Below are 22,116 nucleotides of genomic sequence, written 5' to 3'. Positions count from 1 at the left end.
TCTGCAAAAAAAAATTTCACGACAGTGACACTTTAAGCATGCTCCAGTTTTGCTCATCTGTAGTGAAGACTAAATGAAGAGGTACCTCATTACCTTGCACATCTGGAGATGGTAATATAGTCTCCTGATGGTAGTGATGATTGATTTACGCTTATGATCATGGTTGGTCAATTTTGTGACCAAAAGTTTAACCAGGAATTTGACAACTAGTTTGAAGATTTTGAATGATTGGAGTTTTGAAAAGCGATTGCAGATTATATAAGAGTGACGGCCTGCTCAGCCAATCACTGGCCACGGTGCTGTTCCGTCTCAGTCACTGTATGGCTGAACGGGCTGGAGGTGGCTACAGACACTGGAGAACCATAAAAGGACACCGGCTCACCACAGAAAGGTGTGAGAAACTTTTTTTTTTTATGTGCAGCCTCCATTTTCCCAAACTTGTTCTGAACTTTTGGACTTTTTTCTGTACCGAATCAAACTTTTTGCAGAGATTGGAATATATTTTGGTTCAGGAAGTTCACTTTGCTCAACACTAATATTTTACCTATGTTTACACAGGGTATTTTTCATGAAACAGCCGTGGTTTATTGACAGTAGCCGATTAAATTAAAGCCTATGGAACCACGGCCGTAGTGTATACACACTGTATACACTATGGCCAGGGTTCCATACGGCCGCACAGAATACTGACGTGTATTTTGTGTGACCGCTATTCAGTGAACGTCGGCCATACAAAATAGACCGTAAAGTAAAGTGCGGCTCCAGACCATACTTTACATTGTGTGTTATGGCTAATAGTAGTATGTGGAGTAGAGATGAGCGAATTTGCCGAAGTTCATGTTCGTATGAACTTGAACTCTCGGCTTCTGATTCCCGCTGTCTGCAGCCTCCGTAAACAGGGTGGATACAGCGTAAGGACCGCCTGGAAAACTGGGATACAGCCTATGCCAATGTCTGTATCCCAGTTTTCCGGGTGGTCCTTATGCTGTATCCACCCTGTTTACGGAGGCTGCAGACAGCAGGTATCAGAAGCCGATAATTCAGGTTCATACGAACCCGAACTTATGCAAATTTCCTCATCTCTAATGGGCACACCCGAATGTACCCGCATTCTAATCAAGATGATGTGGTGATTACATCCCAGACATTGGCCGTGTCTAAGGAGGGGAAGAGGGGGGACCAGCTATAAGGGGGGGGGGGGGGAGGGGAGGGGGGCCAGCTATAAAGGGGGGGGAGGGGAGGGGAGGGGGACCAGCTATAAGGGGGGGGGGGAGAGGGGGGATCAGCTATAAGGGGGGGAAGAGGGGGACCAGCTATAAGGGGGGGAAGAGGGGGACCAGCTATAAGGGGGGGGAAGAGGGGGACCAGCTATAAGGGGGGGGAAGAGGGGGACCAGCTATAAGGGGGGGGGGAAGAGGGGGACCAGCTATAAGGGGGGGAGGAGACCATCTATAAGGGGGGGGGGGAGACCATCTATAAGGGGGGGGGAGAGGGGACCATCTATAAGGGGGGGAGAGGGGACCATCTATAAGGGGGGGAGAGGGGGGACCATCTATAAGGGGGGAAAGAGGGGGACCATCTATAAGGGGGGGAAGAGGGGGACCATCTATAAGGGGGGGAGAGGGGACCATCTATAGGGGGGGAAGAGGGGGACCAGCTATAAGGGGGGGGGAAGAGGGGGACCAGCTATAAGGAGGGAAGAGGGTGACCATCTATAAGGGGGGGGAGAGGGTGACCATCTATAAGGGGGGGGGGAGAGGGGGACCATCTATAAAATCAGCACCCTCCTCTCCTGACATCCTCCGTGCTGCTGTGACGCTGTGACCTCCCCTATAAGATCAGCCCCCTCCTCTCCTGACATCCTCTGTGCTGCTGTGACCTCCCCTATAAGATCAGCCCCCTCCTCTCCTGACATCCTCTGTGCAGCTGTGACCTCCCCTATAAGATCAGCCCCCTCCTCTCCTGACATCCTCTGTGCTGCTGTGACCTCCCCTATAAGATCAGCCCCCTCCTCTCCTGACATCCTCTGTGCAGCAAGGGACCAAACATTATGTTTATTGGGGCCAACAGGGAGGGGAGGCAGGCAGGGGGGGGGGGCAGGTTGGGTGGACAGCCCGGGGCCCAGGGTACATTTAATCCGCCACTGGCCGTGTCACACAATGGCTGCTGTTTGTGACATGTGTGAACATGACCTCAAACTGTATTCCAATCAATAAGAGATGTGCCAAGCTCCCCAGATACAACATACCATTACCTTTTAAAAATAGAATTTTATTCTGTTTTGCTTAAAAATTACCTTTGCTAATTTCTGTTTCATTGATCCTGGATTTGAGGGGGGGGGTAATAATAATAATAATAATAATTATTATTATTATTATAAAAAATTTTTTTATATATATATGTGTATATGTTTTGTTTAGTCTGTGTGTAATATACCACTGTAGAATCCAATGTCAGTCAAAATTAGGTGGTGGTTTAGAGAATTTATGTTATGTGTCTGAACAAAATTGAGCTTGACTGTAGCTGATGAATTTCTTTATCTGTCTTATAGGAAAGCTGCTCCTTCTTAGATGTACCAGACAGCCTGCAGGTTTCTTAGACTAATGTTTCTAGAGGTATTGTCATTTCTGTTTATGGTCTTGTCCATGAGATCTGAGAGAGTGGGTAATTCCGAGTGAGTTTAATAGTTGGATGGAACGTGAAGGTTTTATGAAAAGTCAGCAGGACTCTGGGTATAAAGGGTATATTTGTTTGGACAAATATTGACAGGACAAAATTCCTTTTAGATTCCACCAAATAATGACAATAAGTGTCTCCAAGCCTGATGCTGCCTATAACCATAGAGGGTGAAAGACATTTAAGAAAAAAACATGAAAAAAAAAACATGGAACTGATGGAGGTCCCTGGTCGATGTATCCGCAACCATAGTAGACTATGGGCCCTATTCCACCAGACGATTATCGTTCTGATTATCGTTTAATCGTTCGAATCTAAACGATAATTGTTCGGTTGAAATGCAGTTAACGATTAACGACCGAACGAGAAATCGTTGATCGCTTTGTAAGACCTGGGCCTATTTTTACCGTTGCTCATTCGCGAAACGTTCGCAAATCATTTGCATTGAATAAGACGTCGTTCGGTCGTTCACAATAGATACGAACGCAATAGCGAATAAAAAGTGAAGAAAAAACTATCGCAATTACGATCATAAGTAACGATTATCGTTCCATGGAAATGAGTGAACGTTTTCAGGTCTTTCGCAATAGCGGTCGTTTGAGAGCGTTAATCGTTAACGATTATGCAAACGATAATCGTCCAGTGGAATAGGGCCCTATATATTATAGTACATACAGTGGGGAATATAAGGATTTGATACACTGACTGTTTTGCATGTTTCCCAACCTACAAAGAATGGAGAGGAGTGTCATTTTTATTGTAGGTACACTTCACCTGTGAGAGACAGAATTATTTATAATAATTAAAAAAAAAATTATAGCAAATCACATTATATGATTTTTGAATAATTTTGCATTTTATTACATGAAATAAAGATTTGATACAATATAAAAACAGAAGTTCATATTTGGTGCCGAAACCTTTGTTTGCTGTTACGGTCGAACGTTTCCTGGAGTTCTTGACCAGGTTTGCAGACACTGCAGCAGGGATTGTGTCCCCTCCTCCATACACATCTCTCCCGAGCTTTGAGGTTTCGGGGCTGTCGCTGGTCAACATTGAGTTTCAGCTCTCTCCAAAGATTTACTATTGGGTTCAGGTGTGGAGACTGGATAGGCCACTCCAGGACCTTGAACTGTTTCTTACAGGGCTGTTCCTTAGTTGCCCTGACTGTGTGTTTTGGGTGATTACCATGCTGCAAGACCCTGCCATGACCTATCTTAAGGCTGGGTTCACATTATGTATATTTGAGGCTGTATTTGTGAGGCTGTATAGCAACCAAAACCAGGAGTGGATTGAAAACACAGAAAGGCTCTGTTCACATAATGTTGTAATTGAGTGGATGGCCATCATTTAATGGCAAATATTTGCTGTTATTTTAAAACAACGGCTGTGGTATTGAAATAATGGCCGTTATTTACTGTTATATGGCGGCCATCCACTCAATTTCAACATTGTGTGAACAGATCCTTTCTGTGTTTTCAATCCACTCCTGGTTTTGGTTGCTATGAGGACCTGACATGAGGACCAAATACAGCCTCAAATATACATAGTGTGAACCCAGCATGCGTTTACTGAGGGAAAGAGGTTTTTGGCCAAGATCTTGCAATACATGGCTCCATCCATCCTTATAATATGGCTTCAGATTTTGAGGGCAATATTCTGTTTCATCAGGTCCCCTTTGCAGAAAAGCACCCCCAAAGTATGATGTTTCCACCCCCATGCTTCACAGTTGGGACTGTGTTCTTGGGGTTATACTCTTCCTTCTTCTTTCTCCAAACAAGATGAGTGGATTTGATACCAAAAAGCTGTGTTTTGATCTCCTCTTACCCGATAACCTTCTCCCATGCCTCTTATGGATCATCCAGATGGTCATTGGTGAACTTTAAACTGCATTGGAAATGTGTTGATGTGAGTAGGAGGACTTTGTGGCACAATTTTTAACCATGAAGGCAAAGTGTATTACTAACCGTAAATTTTGAGACTGTTGTCTCAGCTCTCTTCAGGTCATTGACTAGGTCCTCCAAAGTAGTGTGTAGTTCTGGGCTGTTTCCTGACCTTTTCAGAATCATCCTTACCCCCCTTAGTGAAGTTTTGCATGGAGCCCCAGACCGAGGAAGATTGACACCTTCTAATAATTGCACCAACAGTTGTTGCCTTCTCACCAAGCTGCTTGCCTATTGTCCTGCAGCCCATCCCAGCCTTGTGCAGGTCTACAATTTTGTCCCTGGTGTTCTTAGACAGCTCTTTGGTCTTGACCATGGTGGGGAGGTTGTAGTGTTATTGATTGTGTGGACAGGTGCTTTTATAAAGGTAAAACAGGTGCAAATAATACAGGTAATGTGTGTAGAGTAGGAGGAGCTTCTTAAAGAAAAACTTACTACTAGGTCTGTGAGGGCCAGGATTTTTGCTGGTTGGTAGGTGATCAAATACTTATTCAGTGCAATAAAATGCTAATTATTTAAAAATCATAAAATGTGATTTTCTGGAACTTTTTTTATATAGATTCTATCTCACAGCCGGTGGCTGTAGCAGGAAGTCTATGGGGGGCATTTTTCGAGACTGGCCGGTCTAACGTGAAACCCCGCCCCCATGCCCTGCACCTGATTTACTGAGAGGTGCACGTATGGGGGTTACGATAATCACGGGCTGTGAAAATCATTGTGCAGCAACTGGACATCCTGTGCTGGTGTGCTTCGACCATAAAAGATGTTTGTGAGATAGTTCCACACCCTGTGTCTCGGAAAGGGGGGGGGGGTTCACTGCCAGTGAGAAAAAGGTGTTAGCTGTCTTCTACTCGACAGACAACCCCATTAAAGTCTGGCGGATGATAAAATCCTGGAGCTGGCAGGGGGAAATTAATTCCAAGTACTAACTTACCTCTCCCTGTGCCCGCGGTGAGTGGCGGGGCCAGCCGCGTGACCCCCTCCGGCTTCAGGATCTCCCAGAGCTAACATGTCAGGACTCAGCTAATGGACTGGCCAGTCAATGACACCCATTTACACCAATGACACCCCCATATTTTTTTTAACTTATTTTTATTCATTCTTTGTTTTCTTATTGGGCTGACATTTTGGGGACATTGGAACCATAGAGTTATGGACTCAACATACAATGGTCTTCCCAGAACCAATTCCTCTTGTATGTTGAAGGACTACCATACCTTTCATGAGGCATGCTACATTATCAGTATAGCACCATGCAAAGTACATAGGGGCATTCACACATTCTGAAATTACGGCCCATGAAAGATGTGCTACGAAACAGAATTCAGAACTCCCTGCATCATCATTCATTATGATGCCAGGAGCTCCAAAACTGTGTCAGTACAGTAGCGTGAAGATTTAAACAGTTTTGTAGCTCCCGGCAGTATAATGAATGATGATTCTGGGAGTTCCAAATTCCGGTCTGTACCATATTGTCTGTACATGGACCGTAATTACAGGATGTGTTATTGCCTCCTCCTCCTAGTTCTGTGTTTCAGGACTCTTAAATGAGGCTCCACAGTCTTTTTTTTTTCATATAGGAGCAATGCACCTAGGATTTTACTGCATTGAGTGCTTTAGCCAGTAGCCGGCAGTGTTACCTTTTGTCTGGTCTCCCTGAGATCAGTGATCTGTTTCTCTTATGGCTCTACTAGGCATTGCTCCCACCTGGCCAGAATCCTGCTCCACACTGATGAGGGGCAACACCCAGAAACAGCTGTCTGTGGATGGATACCTGGCTTTGGTTTTTCCCTTGTTATTACACTGACTTATAGGGTCACATAATATGGTGGTTTTGCTGGTTTCCTTACAGATGCTGCCCCTTGGCTGGGTCCTTCCCGGAGGGGCATATCTTCCCAGAAATAGGTCATTCTTGGAAAGTGAAGGCAGTTATGGCAGAACTTACATAAGAACTTATTATCTTTGACTTTAGTTTCTTTCGGAGAAAGATACAGGACTTCAAGAAAATCCCCTGCAGATCTCCAATGAGTCAACATTACTGCACATCTCCACGCCATCCTGACCACAACAATGCTCCGATCCGTCCACATATGGTGACCTTCATCACATCTTCCAACCATTTGTGACAGGTTATCATACTTTATACAAATAGTTTGGAACGGACTCCAATACATTTAGCCAAATTATGAAAAAAATGTGAGACCGCAAAGCGGTTATGTTGATTTTTACAGCTTGAGAGGGAAAGGCTCAACGTTGCTGACATTTGTGTCTAAATATGGGATCAGATACAAGATGCAGATGGAGATTCGGGGACTTTCATCTTGGTCCAAGCTTTGCCAGATTTGTTTATTGTACTGACAATTTCACAGAAAATATTAGTGTGTGTATCTTTTCAAGCAGAAAGTGACACATACTGTACGGCTTATCTTGTCCGTTAACGTTTTTGAATCATTATTAACATTTTAGAAAAATAAAATTGCAAGACAAATCGTGTAAACGTGATCCCGCCGACCATTCCTGCTCCTCCTACACACAAGCCTGTCCATTCAAAGGAAAGGTCCAAAGAAGCATCATCCCGCTTTGCCACACACATTGATCTCCACCCATATAGACAAATATCTATTGCTGTTTCAGCCAACTAGGATGTGAGTATTAAAGTGAATTCTAAAAAGTTCCTTCTGGTAGCTATGAACGTGCCAGAAACCGGAGCAGGAAATGTCAGGAGATCAGAGGAGAAGCTTTAGACTTCAAGGCTGTAACATCAAGAAGAATAAGAATTCAGCATAAAAGTAAGATATTTTCAACAATGTGACTAAGAGGACATGCTTTCCAGCCGGATTATAGGCTTATACCTTGTGCCGGAAGGACTATAGTAATTTAGGGTAGCTTCACATGTAACAGAATTGCAATGGATTTCCCGTTGCGAGTTCTCAGCGAAATCCACTGCGATTGCCCTCCTGTCAGTTTTAATAGGATTACATACTCGCAGCGGAATTGTCATGCCGCTGTGAGTATGTAAGCAGCAGCCCCCTGAACCCTGGTGCATACATTACCTGGTCCGCACTCCGACTTGTTCTGTGGCTTCCGACATCTCAACGTCCCGCTCAGCCAATCAGTGCGCTTTCCTGTTGCACCACACCGATTGGCTGAGTGGGATGTCTAGACGCCAGGAGCCACGGAACAGACCAGAGTGCGGATCGGGTAGTGTATGCACTGTGCCATGGGGGTGTTAAGGGGGCTGCCGTTTACATCCTCACAGTGGGATGACAATTCCGCTACGAGTATGTAATCCTATTGAAACTAACAGGAGGGCAATTGCAGCGCATTTTGCTGAGAACTCGCAACGTGAAATCTGTTGCGATTATGTGTGAAACTACCCATAAATAAATAAATAAATAAACTTTGCCCAATATCCTGATGAAAAGTTCTAACTAGCTATGGGCTTATTTATTACTACTGATGGACGTGAACCGCCAGTGGATCATTGTCTTTAATCTTCGCCTCAGAAGTGGAAAATGACGGCATTTAAAATGAAAATGAAGCAATTACCCCAAAATACAGGAACATATTTCAGGCTAAATTACAAGAATTATGTATTGTACGCAATGCGAAATTGGCACACAATGGAAAATAAACGTCCTCCTGCTGCGACAAACCTTCTCCTGTAAACAGCTCATTGTGATGGAAATATAAAGTTGTCCCAAAGTTGTCACCAAGTCCTTGTAGAAAAGATCACTGCTTACCTTCTGTCCCAGATTCAGGTTCTCACATATTATTGTTGCTAAATGGGGTCATGGTGGTCTATTTTCCAGAAGTAGGGAGGCATGGAAACTAATGATCCAAAATGGGTCAATCTCCAATAGGAAAATAGCTTCCTTATTAGAAAAGAAATTAGGTTGTGCAATAATTTTCCTAAAAAAAAAAAAAAAAAAGTTTTAGAAAATTGTAACTATATGTAACTGCGGTGGTGCTTGGACCATAAGCAGGCAGAATCAGTCGCCAAGTCACGCAGCCTAGCCCCTTTCAGTCAGAGTACCTCTGCTATACGCAAGTTAGCTGAAAGTTTAAAAAAGGTCCACAGAGCTTCAGTTACAAGTCTCAAAACACGCGACTAGCAAGATATCCCGCTAGGAAAAAACCTAGCAAACAGATGGCTCCTGTACAGAAACCACCATATTAAGTCACCCCTTCAGTCAATAACTAACTCAATTAAGAGTCTGATGATATGAGCAGGGAAATGCCAAAGCTAGGTATCCATCCACACAGCTGTTTTGGGTTGTTGCCCCTCATCAGTGTGGAGCAGGATTCTGGCAAGGTGAGAGCAATGCCTAGTAGATCGATACGGCAAATCGATCACTGCTCTCAGGAAGACCAGGCAAAGATAATATTGCCAGCTGCTGGTTAAAGAATCCGACCCTGCTGCCACATGACACCTGTAGGGTGCAAGAGTTCTGGCACCAACTTGGACGCTGGCAGAAAAATTCTTGGCATTAGTTTGAAACAGGACTTGGCAAAAAAGGGGAGTCCATTGGCAAGAAACATACTTTCTCCTCTAATTTGAATTGTAGTACCTTTTCAGATCGCAGGACTGGAGTAGAGGCAATGATTAGCTATGTAGCATTGACATGCTGGATCCCTCAGCAGTAGTCGCACCTCAGGTGGTTTGGCAATGCATGCTTCAGGAACTCTGCTCAAAGGAAAGGAAAGCAGGAATACACAGTAATCTGTTCTCCTCCACAGCTACACTAGACTAATCTGAGCACATGGCCCTCTCCACCTCTACATATAGACTCAAGGGTCTTTTTCCCTATTGGCAGGGAGAGGCCTGATGTAACTTGTGAATCCATTGGCTCAAGAAAATGAGGAGACTTTAGCCAGGCCCTGATAGGCCAAAAGAGGGGAGGGAACCCAGATAGATCGGCCCCAACAAGCAGTTGGCAGATAATAATTATACATGCCAAATACATCAGACACCTGGCTGCAATTACCAATCACAGATTTGACTGATCAATGTTATGCAGAAGCATAGCATTGATCAGTATATGCAATCTAATGATTGCACATTATAGTCCCCTAGAGGGACTTAAAAAATGTAAAAACGAAAAAAAAAATAATGTTTTTAAAAGTACAAAAAATGTTGGATATCGCCGCATGCGGAATTATCTGATTCATTAAAATAAACAATTATTATGGTGATTGGCCAAAAAATAAAAATAATAAAAAAAAAAACCACAGAAATACCTGATTTTTGGTGATATCATCTATTAGACAAAATGGAATAAAAAGCAAATAAAATGTCACATCCACCAAGGTCTGGACCAATAAAAAGTACAGATCATGGCACAAAGAATAAGCCCTCCTATGTCTCCGTAGATGTAAATTTGTACCATTTTCCTAATGCTAATTAATACTTTTGCCCTAAATTGCATCTATACAGTAGTTCGGTAGCTTTCCAATCTGCATAAAAAAAAGTCACATTTAATTGCAAGAACTGTTGTAAATACATGGGTAACCATGGCATGGCATTATACATTGGGCTATTTCATGATACAACATACAAGTATGTTCTCTCATTATTACCATTATTACCTATTATACTGAGTTGGCCATAACTAGTGAGTTATACAAGATACAATCCAGACTGTTACTCCTGGTTCTCCCAGAATGCTTAGCAAATGTTCGCTCAGGAGTTCAATAGGAACAGATATAAGTTGCTAAAACAGAACATAAAAAGGATCTTACCTGGCATTATGGAGACGAGTAATGGAGAGCAGATGTTATATGTCAGATAATGTGATCTCATAGGAATACAATGAGGGTATAATGACTTTTAATTTCCTTTTATGCAAAGTACTTGAAATATTTACGTAAATGAAATTTAACAATTTTAAAGCCCTGTGTACAGTCAGCCAATCAAAGGGAACCATGAGGAGGGTGATGTGACTAGTAATAAAGGCTATGTTCACATTAGCATTGGATTATGGTCACACATAGTATTTCCATTATTCTTTTTTCAACCAAAACCAGGAGTGGAACTGACAGGGTAAAATTATAATGGAAAGATTTGCACAGTTTCTGTTTTCAACCCACTCCTGGTTTTGGTTGAAAAAAAGACTGACTGAAATACTATGTGTGAACATAGCCTTGAAGTATTTATATAATATATATATGCCAATGTCCTTTTCTTTTATACACTGTGTTAATAGAAGACACTTTCAAATTGGAAAAAAGGCACCATTTTATGACTGTTTTTTATTTTACAGTGTGTGAACATAGCCTCAAAATGCATCTTTTCTCCAGATTCCTTGGTGGCAAGAAGAGAGATATTACTCTATTGCTCTAACATGTTCCAGTATCATTATAACTATCATAACATTATAAATATTAAAAATTTAAATTAGCAGGGGATGTGATGTAAAGCAAGTTTGCAATTAACATTCATTTATTTATTTATTTATGTAAGCTTTGGGAGACTGGACCTGGATAAAGTAAGTAAAGCTTTGTTATATAGCTGCCTTCAGGAGACTGAACCTGGATACAGTAAGTATAGCTGTTATATAGCTGCCTTCAGGAGACTGGACCTGGATATAGTAAGTATAGCTGTTATATAGCAGCCTTCAGGAGACTGGACCTGGATACAGTAAGTATAGCTGTTATATAGCTGCCTTCAGGAGACTGGACCTGGATACAGTAGGTATTGCTGTTATATAGCTGCCTTCAGGAGACTGGACCTGGATATAGTAAGTATAGCTGTTTTATAGCTGCCTTCAGGAGACTGGACCTGGATACAGTAAGTATAGCTGTTATATAGCAACCTTCAGGAGACTGGACCTGGATATAGTAAGTATAGCTGTTATATAGCTGCCTTCAGGAGACTGGACCTGGGTACAGTAAGTATAGCTGTTATATAGCTGCCTTCAGGAGACTGGACCTGGATACAGTAAGTAAAGCTGTTATATAGCTGCCTTCAGGAGACTGGACCTGGATACAGTAAGTATAGCTGTTATATAGCTTCAGGAGAATGGACCTGGATACAGTAAGTATAGCTGTTATATAGCTGCCTTCAGGAGACTGGACCTGGATACAGTAAGTATAGCTGTTATATAGCTTCAGGAGACTGGACCTTTTTGCCGACTTTTTGCTGACCACACAATGACCCAATACAGTCATATACAGCCGTTCAGGCCTATTTTATTTAATGTATATGGCCAAGAAGGTTAAGCTCTCTCTGTATTCAAGACGGGAGGTGTGCCATCTTACTGCTTAAGGTTCTGTAGAATTACAAGGAGTCCGCCTATGCTGATATAACATGATGCTCCAGTACTACATATGCTTCCATTTATATTGCTGTTTCTCTTCGAGCTCCATTATCCGCAGTATTATGGACACTGGTAAAATGAATATCTAATTCTCCTTCTGCAATTGAGATTCTTTATCCTTGTTTCTCATCGGTTAAGATTGTTAAACTACTGAACTGTAACGCACAAGATTTACATAATATCATATAACTGACTCCATATGTATAAGCAGGGTCTATGGGTTCATCTAGCCGTACAGGACTTACCCTCAGCTACCATTACCTATGGAAGATTACGGCCATTTCATATTTGTTTTGTTATACTGTGACCTCTGCAGTAAATGTATCATGAGAACCCATTGGCCTATTTGCCCACAAGAAAGCATATTCTTTTATTCTTTCATCTGCCAGACAGGATCCCGCTATCACAGGAGCAGATGTCAAACTTCATTCCAGGAGCAAGAATAATACAGTCCGTATGCCTCGCTGACTTGAATTTTCTCAGTGGATAACTTGCTCCTGGTTGATTCCCAAGGCCAATTTCACAATGTGCTTCCCCTTCAAGGGAATTCATTTCTTTATTAGTGAAAAAACAACAACTCTTGACTTCTATTGGGCGTACAGGAATGGTGAGGAGGGGGAGCGAGCTATACGCTATCTGCCCACGGTGTTATCTTTCATCATGATTCTGACCTCTGAGGACAATGTGGTGACTGCTGACCCAGCCTGAACATACACAACTCAATTGTTAAATGTATTCAGTGGGCAGTTGGAAAACTAGAATATTTTTAGGATTTTTTTCAATATTTTTTAATATAAAAAAATAAAAACGAGCACTTAGATTTGTGGTGTTGTTTTACCTCGTCTTTTTTTTTTTTTTCTTTATGCTAAAGACACAGAAAACTGTGAGAGTTGTTCGCTCCATGCCCACTCTAAACCCCCTTCTCCCTCCAACCTTCTGAGATGCCTCCCTGGCCGGCTGTCTCTGCACTCTGTAATGCCGGGAGTGTTAATCACAGTGAGGACATCAGCAATTTGACATCAGATTAACCCTCATGGCATCCCAGAGTGCAGAGAAAGCCAGAGAGGGAGGAAGGAGAGAGATCAGAGCGGAGATGGAAAGAAAAGCTCTCTCACACTTTTCTGTGTCTTCAGCAGAAAGCAGCTGCTCAGAATTGGGGGAAGGAGACAGAATAGATAATAACATGTATAGGAGGAATTGTTCGTCTCCAGGAGGGGGGATGAGTCAACATGTATTTTACCACTTTAATAGTCAGAATAAATAATTCTGGCCATAGGATTATTTTATAATATAGATAGTAAAGTTAAACATTAGTAGAATAAAACCCTCAGCGAACATTCACAGAAAAATATATTTAATATAAAATGATGATTGATTTGAACAATAGCTCATTTTCTAGTGACATGTTTTCTCCCGTTCTCAGGTTTCAGCAGACAGCATTACATTATATTGCTTTGGGATGTCCCCAGGTCATTTCTGTCCCTAATGATTCATACTTACCATTACATCCCTTTCCCGTCAAGTTCACTGTGGGACACAGCTCCAAACAGAGTTGTTTTTTTTTTTTTCCTCTCCAGTCCAAGCGGCTTCCTTTTTTGGTTCCTTATTTCCTCTGTTTCTGTAGTTTGTTTTTCATTCCTGGTTTTCTTACACATTTCTCAGCTTTATCTGCTTCTCCTAATATAAACATGACATAAATGTCAAAACAACACCAAGTAGCAGTGGTATAAAATTTCAATGACAGTCTAGATCCTGAGGACCAAGCATGATTCTCATTGTCTTAAAGGGGAACTCCAGGGAGTCTTGTAAAAAAAAAAAAAAAAAAAAAAAACAATACAAGGCTCCTAGATTTGCCCCCCCCCCCCCCCGACACTCTTTATATGGTTGTAAAGTAGCATCTCGATCTGCATTCTCTATCTCTCATGCTGTTCCTCTTCCCGTGCATTGCAATTACACTACCTTCCCAGCAGTCTTTGCAGTGCACGCTCAGAATGTCCTCCCGCCCCCTTAACCCTTCCCCCTCCTGATCATGCATTTCCCAATCCTGAGCACTTCCATCCATGCCCCTTTCCCTCTCCACCCATGCCCTGCCCTGGGATTCGCTACTGCTCTGGACAGTTCCTGACATGGACAGAGGTGGCAGCAGAGAGCACTGTGTCAGACTGGAGAGAATACACCACTTCCTGTGAATCCGGAACTTTTTGGGACCTGTTGATTTGAAAGAACAATGTTTTGGGTGAACTACCCCTGTAACATACAGTGACATACTAGTACTGTCTATGGCAGGAATGCTTTTAAAGTCATAATCGCTAAAAGTACATGTACAATTAAACAATGACTTCAACCCAAACATTTTTTTTTGTCTCCGCTGGAATTTCGCCTGTGACTTATTTTTGTCAGTTTTGGATGTAACAATGGGAGGAGTCCGAGCATCTGTTTTTGAATTGCGAATACATCATGACCCCAAAATATGCTGCACAGACAGCTGCCTCCGATTAGTTCATTATAGGCTCTTTCCATGCTCCTAATTGGAGGACAAAAACAAAACTATAATCCTGGCAGTGGCCCATAACACTGGTAAAAACAAACTGCAATACAACGCTGTGTTACTTTGAGGAACACGACCTGTGTATCCACCTCTTATTAGGTAATATTGCAGCAGTCTTATTCAGTCACCACAATACAACCTGATGGATAAACCTAATCCCATCAGTCTAAACATATAACATAACAGAGTGTATAACTATATGTGTCCTGAAATGGTGCCATAGGTATTCTGTAAATAGAGAAGCATCATTTATAGACAAAAGGTAAAAAAGTAAAAAAAAAAAATCCACACATGACCTGATGTGGAGAATGCTTGCATACATTTTGACAGGCAATATATTTTCCGTGCAGGTTAGAAGGTTAAAATGCTAAATTATGGAAATAGACACCCATACTGACCCAGATTACCTACAACTGGCTAATTCCCAGACAGTCTAAGAATGTGTCAGATTTATCAAAGTTTACTGTGCTGTTTTATAAATCTGTTAGGTTCTTAGACTAGTTTTTACCAACTATTAGTTTGGGCTTGCCTGGGATAATTGCCAGGGCTGAGTGGGACAGTAATGTCAGTAATGTATACTTACCTGTCCCACTCCCCCGCAGCTGACAGATCTTGGGCCACCTGTTCTGCACTGCAGTCAGTGTTTAAGAAACATGCAGTGATGTTCCACTCCCTCCGGAAACAGCAAGCCAGCATAGATCCTATACTGTCTATGCTGACCAGCCTTTCCTAAAACACTGACAGCAGGCAGAGCGCAGTCGGACCAAGATCCGGCAGCTGCGAGGGAACAGGACAGGTAAGTACACATTACTGACATGTCCCTTGCAGCATCCTCAACTATAAATTTATAAGAGACAACCTCTTAAAAGGGGTATTCCCATCTCAACTCATATAGCCAACGAGATGAAAAGCCCAAAAATAAAAATTGGCTGCAAAGTTAAGAGGTTAAAGAGGCCCTTTGGTCAGTCAAGTGGAATAAAGTGTCAAAAGTTCTGACGCTTTTGCATTGGTAAATTTGCCCCACTATACCTACACAAACACTTTATAAAGTTTTATTTAAAATAAATTAAGAACAAACCCATAGAATACCAATAATTACTGTACATCGGCTAATATTTTTTCCAATTTTTTTGTACATAATCATCACTGACATCTGTAACTGAAGGTCTGTGCAGGCAATGAGTGAACCTTGTCTCTGACAAAGGAAACATCACTGTGATTTACACAATGTTGTGATTTTGCTGTAGAGAAATATCTACAAGGATCTTATCACCTATAGGGGAGAATTCAGAACATTGTGATAGAAACATGCTCAAGCAGAATCTTTTAAAAAATGGGAACATACCCTCTCAGATATGGAAAACAGAGATACAATTTCACAGTTTATAAATAGAGATGAGCAAACTGTTCAAAAGTTCGCTTCGGCAGGTTCACCGGACTTTGATGTAAAATCTTGGTTAGTCCAAACCTTAAACAAACCGCACTTAAGGCCCTATTCCACGGAACAATTATTGGGCGTACTTGGCCGATATTGGCCGTTACGGGCGATAATCGTCCCGTGGAATAGGAGGCATCGATCAGCTGACATCGTTCATGTCGGCTGATCGTTGAAGTCGTTTGTCTTTCAACATGTTGCAAGACAAATTACTTATATAGCAACGATCTGCTGCCGTTGCTCTGTGAAATAGGAGCGTCTGTAGCACACCGCCGCTATATCCTATGGGCTTCCCGGACAATCAGCGATCACCCGGGCAGCCACACTGCAGCTCCCCGAACTCGCCCGCTCGCTACTGCCGCGTCAAATAGCGGCAGCAGCGAGCAGGCAACGAGGAGCAACGTTTTCTCCTTACTGTTGGCCCGTGGAATAGGGGCTTTAAACAGCTAAACGATCGCAAGTGCTAATACTTACCTGTCTGTCCACCCTCCCCCGATGTCCCCTCTGCAGCCGCCAAAGTCCTGCTTAGCCAATCACTAACTGAGATGGGACAGCGCGGCGGCCAATGTTTGGCTGAGCAGGCCAAGATTGACAGCCTGCTCACCCAATGATTGGCCATGGCACTATCCTTTCTCAGTCAGTGATTGGCTACGTTCACACAACTTCAAAAATTTTGAAAAGGCGCCCGATTTTGATATTTAAAAAAGCGTCCGTTTTTGCCGCGATTTAACTGACTGCAATGGCAATGCATTGAAGTCAATGGGAAGACAGACGTCCCATGCGCACAATGTATTGAGTAACTGACTTTTTTACCGCGGACATCAAAATAATGAACATGATCACAATTTTTGGACGTCTTTTGCAAACAGCGGACGTTTTTTGTTAGTTCTTTACAGTTTTTCTTTTTTCACCGTTCTTTCTCCGATTTTACTTTTCAATTAAGGCGCATCCAAAGGCCAATTAGTAACCCAAAGTAGAATAATGTGCAAACACCAGTCATTGCACTAAGGGGAGGCCAGACAGCTAAATAACGTCCGTTATTTTAGACTCAAAATGATGGATGTCATTTTAAACAGAGCTTAAACGGAGTGTCTGAAGACACCGGAGACCTGGAGATTTGTTTATAGCATTTTTTATCCCGTATGGTGAACTCCATAAGCAAAAATATCCAGTGATGGAATTGTTGATTTTTACTCACCTTATATCACAGAAAGCATGGCATAAAAAGCAATCAAGAAGTCTTAACGATCTGCCATAATGGACAGGGAACAGTGTAACCCTGCTTTTACCGCACCCACTTTCCCTACCTATTTGGGTGATCTGTCCTAACTGGGGCCCCCAACAGTCCCCTTACTAAGTGCCCAGGGCTCACGAGGGAAATCAGACAGACCAGGTCAGAACCATGACTGGGACAAAATCAGAAACCAGAAAATAGACAACAAGCTAGGAGTAAGAAACAGAGAGCTGCATCTGAACCAGAGACAAAAAAAAAACAAAAAAAACAAGAGAGATCAAAGAAAAAGAATGATGTCAGCAAAAGGAGCAGAAGGTCAGGATCCAGAAGAGGCAGAGTACATGGTAACACTAGTGAAGGCCAATCACAGGAAGCTATGGCCCACGGCTACCAGTTTAAATACATGGAGACTTAGGGTTGTCATCGGCTGATCATTGATATAGGTTCTGACCTATAATTGTCGGACGCCGACCGCGCACCGCTACGTGTAATAGCAGTGCGCGGCTGGCGACTGACTATATACATTACCTACCCAGGCTGCAGGGCTCCTCTTCCTCTGTACTCCCCGAGTCCCGCACGTTCCAGCTTCAGAGTGGCCTGTCAGCTGACAGGCCGCTCAGCCAATCATTGGCCAGGACTGGCCAAGTGGCCTATCAGCTGAGACAGGCCACTCTGAAGCTGGATCGCGCGGGACCTGGAGAGAAGCCCAGAGGAGAAGGAGCCCTGCAACCTGAACAGGTAATGTATAACTTTTAAACAAGGGCTGCAAGGACATCGTTAACAATGTCCCTGCAGCCCTTGTTAAACGATTATCAGGCCGTGTAATAGGCCCAATAAACGAGCGCGGATCTAGCAGATCGGCACTCGTTTACATTTATTATCGGGCCCCCATCGGCTCGTCTAATAGTACCCTTAAAGACCATTCTTGCTCCACTGGGATTTCTGTGAAAAAAGGATATGCAAAATAGCTCCAACATACCACACTAGGACAGTGGTTTTTCCCTTCAGAACATTGACTATGAATATACAGTATGTCAAGCGTCCCTTTTGGAGAGATTTTTGACGTGGCATATCCTTTCTTCCTAGTTTAATGAAAGCATGAGATGCCGGCACTAAGGTTCCTATTACACGGGACGATTATCGTGCGAAAAATCATTATATTGTTCAAATTTAAAGATAACCGTTCTGTGTAATTGCAGACGATGATCGAAAGAGCGTTCATATGTCGTTGATCGTAGATTTCGATCGAAACCTAAAATTATCGTTAATCGTTCACTGTAATTCCCCATTCGTTCCCTCAAGTTCCGCATTTTTCCATAATCGTTCAGTGTAATTGCACATTGTTCATTGTTTTGCTGGGATCAGAAAGAATAAACAATCATAGTAACGATCATAGTAACTATATAGTACAGGTATACAGGACCCCAAACTCTACACTACAGGTATACGGGACCCCAAAACTATACACTATAAGTATACAGGACATCCACCAACTATACACTACAGGTATACAGGACCCCAAAACTATACACTACAGGTATACAGAACCTCCATCAACTATATACTACAGGTATACAGGACCCCAAAACTATACACTACAGGTATACAAGACCTCTACCAACTATAAACTACAGGTACACAGGACCCCCAAATTATACACTACAGGTATACAGGACCCCCGAACTATATACTACAGGTATACAAGACCTCCACCAACTATACACTACAGGTATCCAGGACCCTTAAACTATAAACTACAGGTATAGAAGACCTCCATCAACTATACATTACAGGTATTCAGCACCTTCACCAACTATATATTACAGGTATACAGGACCCCCAACTATACAGTACAGGTATACAGGACCTCTACCAGCTATACACTGCAGGTATACAGTACTTCCCAAACTATATAGTACAGATATACAGCCCCCCCAATTATACACTACTGGTATACAGGACCCCCTCAACTATACACTACAGGTATACAGCCCCCCCGCCCCAACTATACACTACAGGTATACAGGATGGATGTTTGACGTTTTTAGTTTATTTTTAATGTGCATAAGCTACAATTTACATAAACAGTGCAGAACTGTCGGGTATATAGGGACATATAGGGCTACTGGCGATTTCCCCTAAACAAAAAAAACAAGGACATTGGAGATTGGCCTCCTGGGCAGCGCTGGGTACATTTTCTAGTATATGATAAAAATTAGGCAGATTAAACACTATTAGGCACAATAAAATATTTTTCAGAAATGGAAAACATTTATTAGAACATATTGGAATAAGAAACCTTATTTCTTACCTTTGGCATTTTAGGGGTATGAATATTTTAGCAACCATTGTGGGTTTTAAGTCTGTATAACACTGCACGATACAGAGGAGGAAGCCAACGCCAACCTTTCCCCTAGATTATAAAGCTTTAATGGCTTGTTTCATCCCTCTCCCACCTTTCATATTCAAGAGAGACACCATAGAGTTTTGGATCAGATGTGGGCGCTCGTCGGTTGCAGAATTGCTGCCGTAGATTTGGTGCAGAATTTGTTCATTTTAAAAAAAATTCCCCTAAAAATTACATTTTCCAGTTAAATCTGAAATGGTGCAGATTGCATATTTTGAACTCTCATTTGAAGTCAATAAGGGGGAGCGAAATTTATTAGACCGGCGTACGATAAATTTCCACCTCAATGTTTAAAACAGACCTGTAGTAATCATTTTTGGTGTATGTTATGTCCTTTTTTATGTTTAGGCCAAGTTCACGCAAAAAACGCATTGAAATCAATCCACAAAGGCAAGAAATAATTGACATGCTCATTAATTCAACGGCCATTTGCATTGACTTCAATGCAACCCACTTCACTATGAAAAGAACAGCCGTTGTTTTAATTGGAAATGGCCGTTCATAAAATGTATGTAGTGTGAACATAACTTTAATAAGAAAATTCATATTCAAATTCTTAAAAAAACAAAAAACAAACAGCTAATTAATTTATAGTGTCCACGAATATGGCGGTACATTACAATACATCAATCTCTTCTTCCTTTCTTTTTATATTTCAATTGGGAGCTGGTCATTAAATTTTGAGTGTAATTTAAAGGGAACCAATCACCTCCCTGTGGGACAGCGAGTTGCCCCCGGTACCTCACAGCTCTTCCCCACTTGTAGTCTCAGTCGGGGCAGAAATGTCAAAATCTTGATCTTTGATTGCCTGTCCTGGTGCCTGTTAACTAGGTATGAGGGCATTGACCCAACAGCATGTAGTCGCACTGCTGGACGAGAATTTGAAATTTCCGCCCCATCGGAGACTGTTAGCTGTAAGGTACCAGGTCCAACTCCCTCTATCAGGGAGGTGATTGGGTCCCTTTAAGAAAATCCTATCATTATACTATTGTTAATTCCTAAGTAAGAAAAATGGGAGTTATTTGACTTATTTTACGAAGATTGTCTGTTTTTTAAAAAACTTTCACCACAGGGTTTTATATTTCTAAACAGACAAATTTTATTAAAGGTGTTACCTTCTTCCAGAGACAGCACCGCTCTTGTCTCCAGTTTGGGTGCAGGTTTTGCATCATTGAAGTGAATGGAGCTTAGTTACAAACCACACCTAACCTGGAGACACGGGTCGTCTAATTTCTGGAAGAAAGTGGCCATGTTTTTCTAACTCTGGATAACCCCTTTAGTGTGTCCTATATGTTTATCACATAAACTAAAACCTCAACACACTAGAAGAGGCTGATTTTTTAAATGGGAAACCCATAAAAAAATATGATGGTTATGGTGGGTTTAAAGGCACACGCCCACTTCTAGCAGACAAAGGCGACTTGTTAGTCAGGTTTCTGACATTTTTGTGTCGCACACCCTTAGTAAATAAGATGGAACAATAAACCAGCAGGGAAAATAGACACAAAACTGACATTTTTCTGGCCAGACAACATTAGTAATTAAGCCCCATAGTTTTCAGATTTAGGCTATGTTCAGACCTCGTATGAGACCGGCCGTTACGTAACCTGGCCGGGTCATGGAATGGCCGGTCTCTGAAAAGATCATCGGAGGCCGGTACTGACGTACTTTGCAGCCGCAGAGTCTGATGCGGGCGCATCCGTGCGCGCCCGCATCAGAACTCCCCGCTGTACACTGTAGAGCAAGCGGCTCGCTCCGCTCGCTCCACAGTGTGCACTGACAGGGTTTTCTACGGCAGCTATTCATTGACTATCGGCCACAGAAAACTGACAGTTCCCATAACATAATATACACTCCGGCCGGGATACCATAGGAGGCAATATTACGTACATTTTCGTCATAACCATGACCGTTGTTGCACTAGGCAACAACGGACGTAGTTTTACAGAAATATACGTAGTGTGAACATAGCCTTAAAATTGTAGCACACCTTCATCAGTATCAATATGAAATGGGACAGGAAAACCAGGACACATTGGCAGTTGACTTTTTTTTCATCTTCAACTAACCGTATAAATTTTTGGAATATTTTTGGATAACTAACTGATTTCCAAAAATGATAACTAAACAGTGATGACAGCTGAAATTCAGAATACCATCTACCTTATTATCTGGAATGCTGACTATGCTGAACATCTCAAGCATGTGTTACACTCTCCTAAATGAATGCAGGAAGATGTTCAGTTCTGTTATCTAGGAACATATGTCTTCATATTTGGCCCAGGCACGGTATGTATGCCCACACCCAAGAAAGGACAGGACATCATTTTAAGAAAAAATATACAAGGATCCCGAGACTGATAAAATAATGAGGAATGAGGGTGGAATTTTACTCTTTAGATTATTTACATTTAGCTTTATTATTACATATTCCTTTTTCTGGATCAACTGAGGGTTGAATATAATTAAATTAATACATTTGGGGTTTCCCAAGTCTTTTGTATTGATGGCCTATCCTCAGGACAGGACATAAACATCTGATTTGTGGGAGTCC

General features: G+C 42.2%; 1 protein-coding gene across 1 annotated transcript in view; it reads right to left on the bottom strand.

The window, feature by feature from the left end:
• Positions 1-13,407: 13,407 nt before the first annotated feature.
• The window catches only part of WDR27 (WD repeat domain 27), a 162,912-nt gene continuing 154,203 nt past the window's right edge, over positions 13,408-22,116 (bottom strand). The window contains exon 25 of the mRNA XM_069954502.1: positions 13,408-13,615. Coding sequence (XP_069810603.1) covers positions 13,586-13,615 — 30 coding nt within the window. The 3' untranslated portion in view covers positions 13,408-13,585. The remainder of the gene's footprint in view (positions 13,616-22,116) is intronic.

The sequence above is a fragment of the Dendropsophus ebraccatus genome, chromosome 15, assembly GCF_027789765.1.
Source record: "Dendropsophus ebraccatus isolate aDenEbr1 chromosome 15, aDenEbr1.pat, whole genome shotgun sequence".
Taxonomy (NCBI): Eukaryota; Metazoa; Chordata; class Amphibia; order Anura; family Hylidae; genus Dendropsophus; species Dendropsophus ebraccatus.
This window is presented reverse-complemented; position numbering and strand designations above follow the sequence as displayed.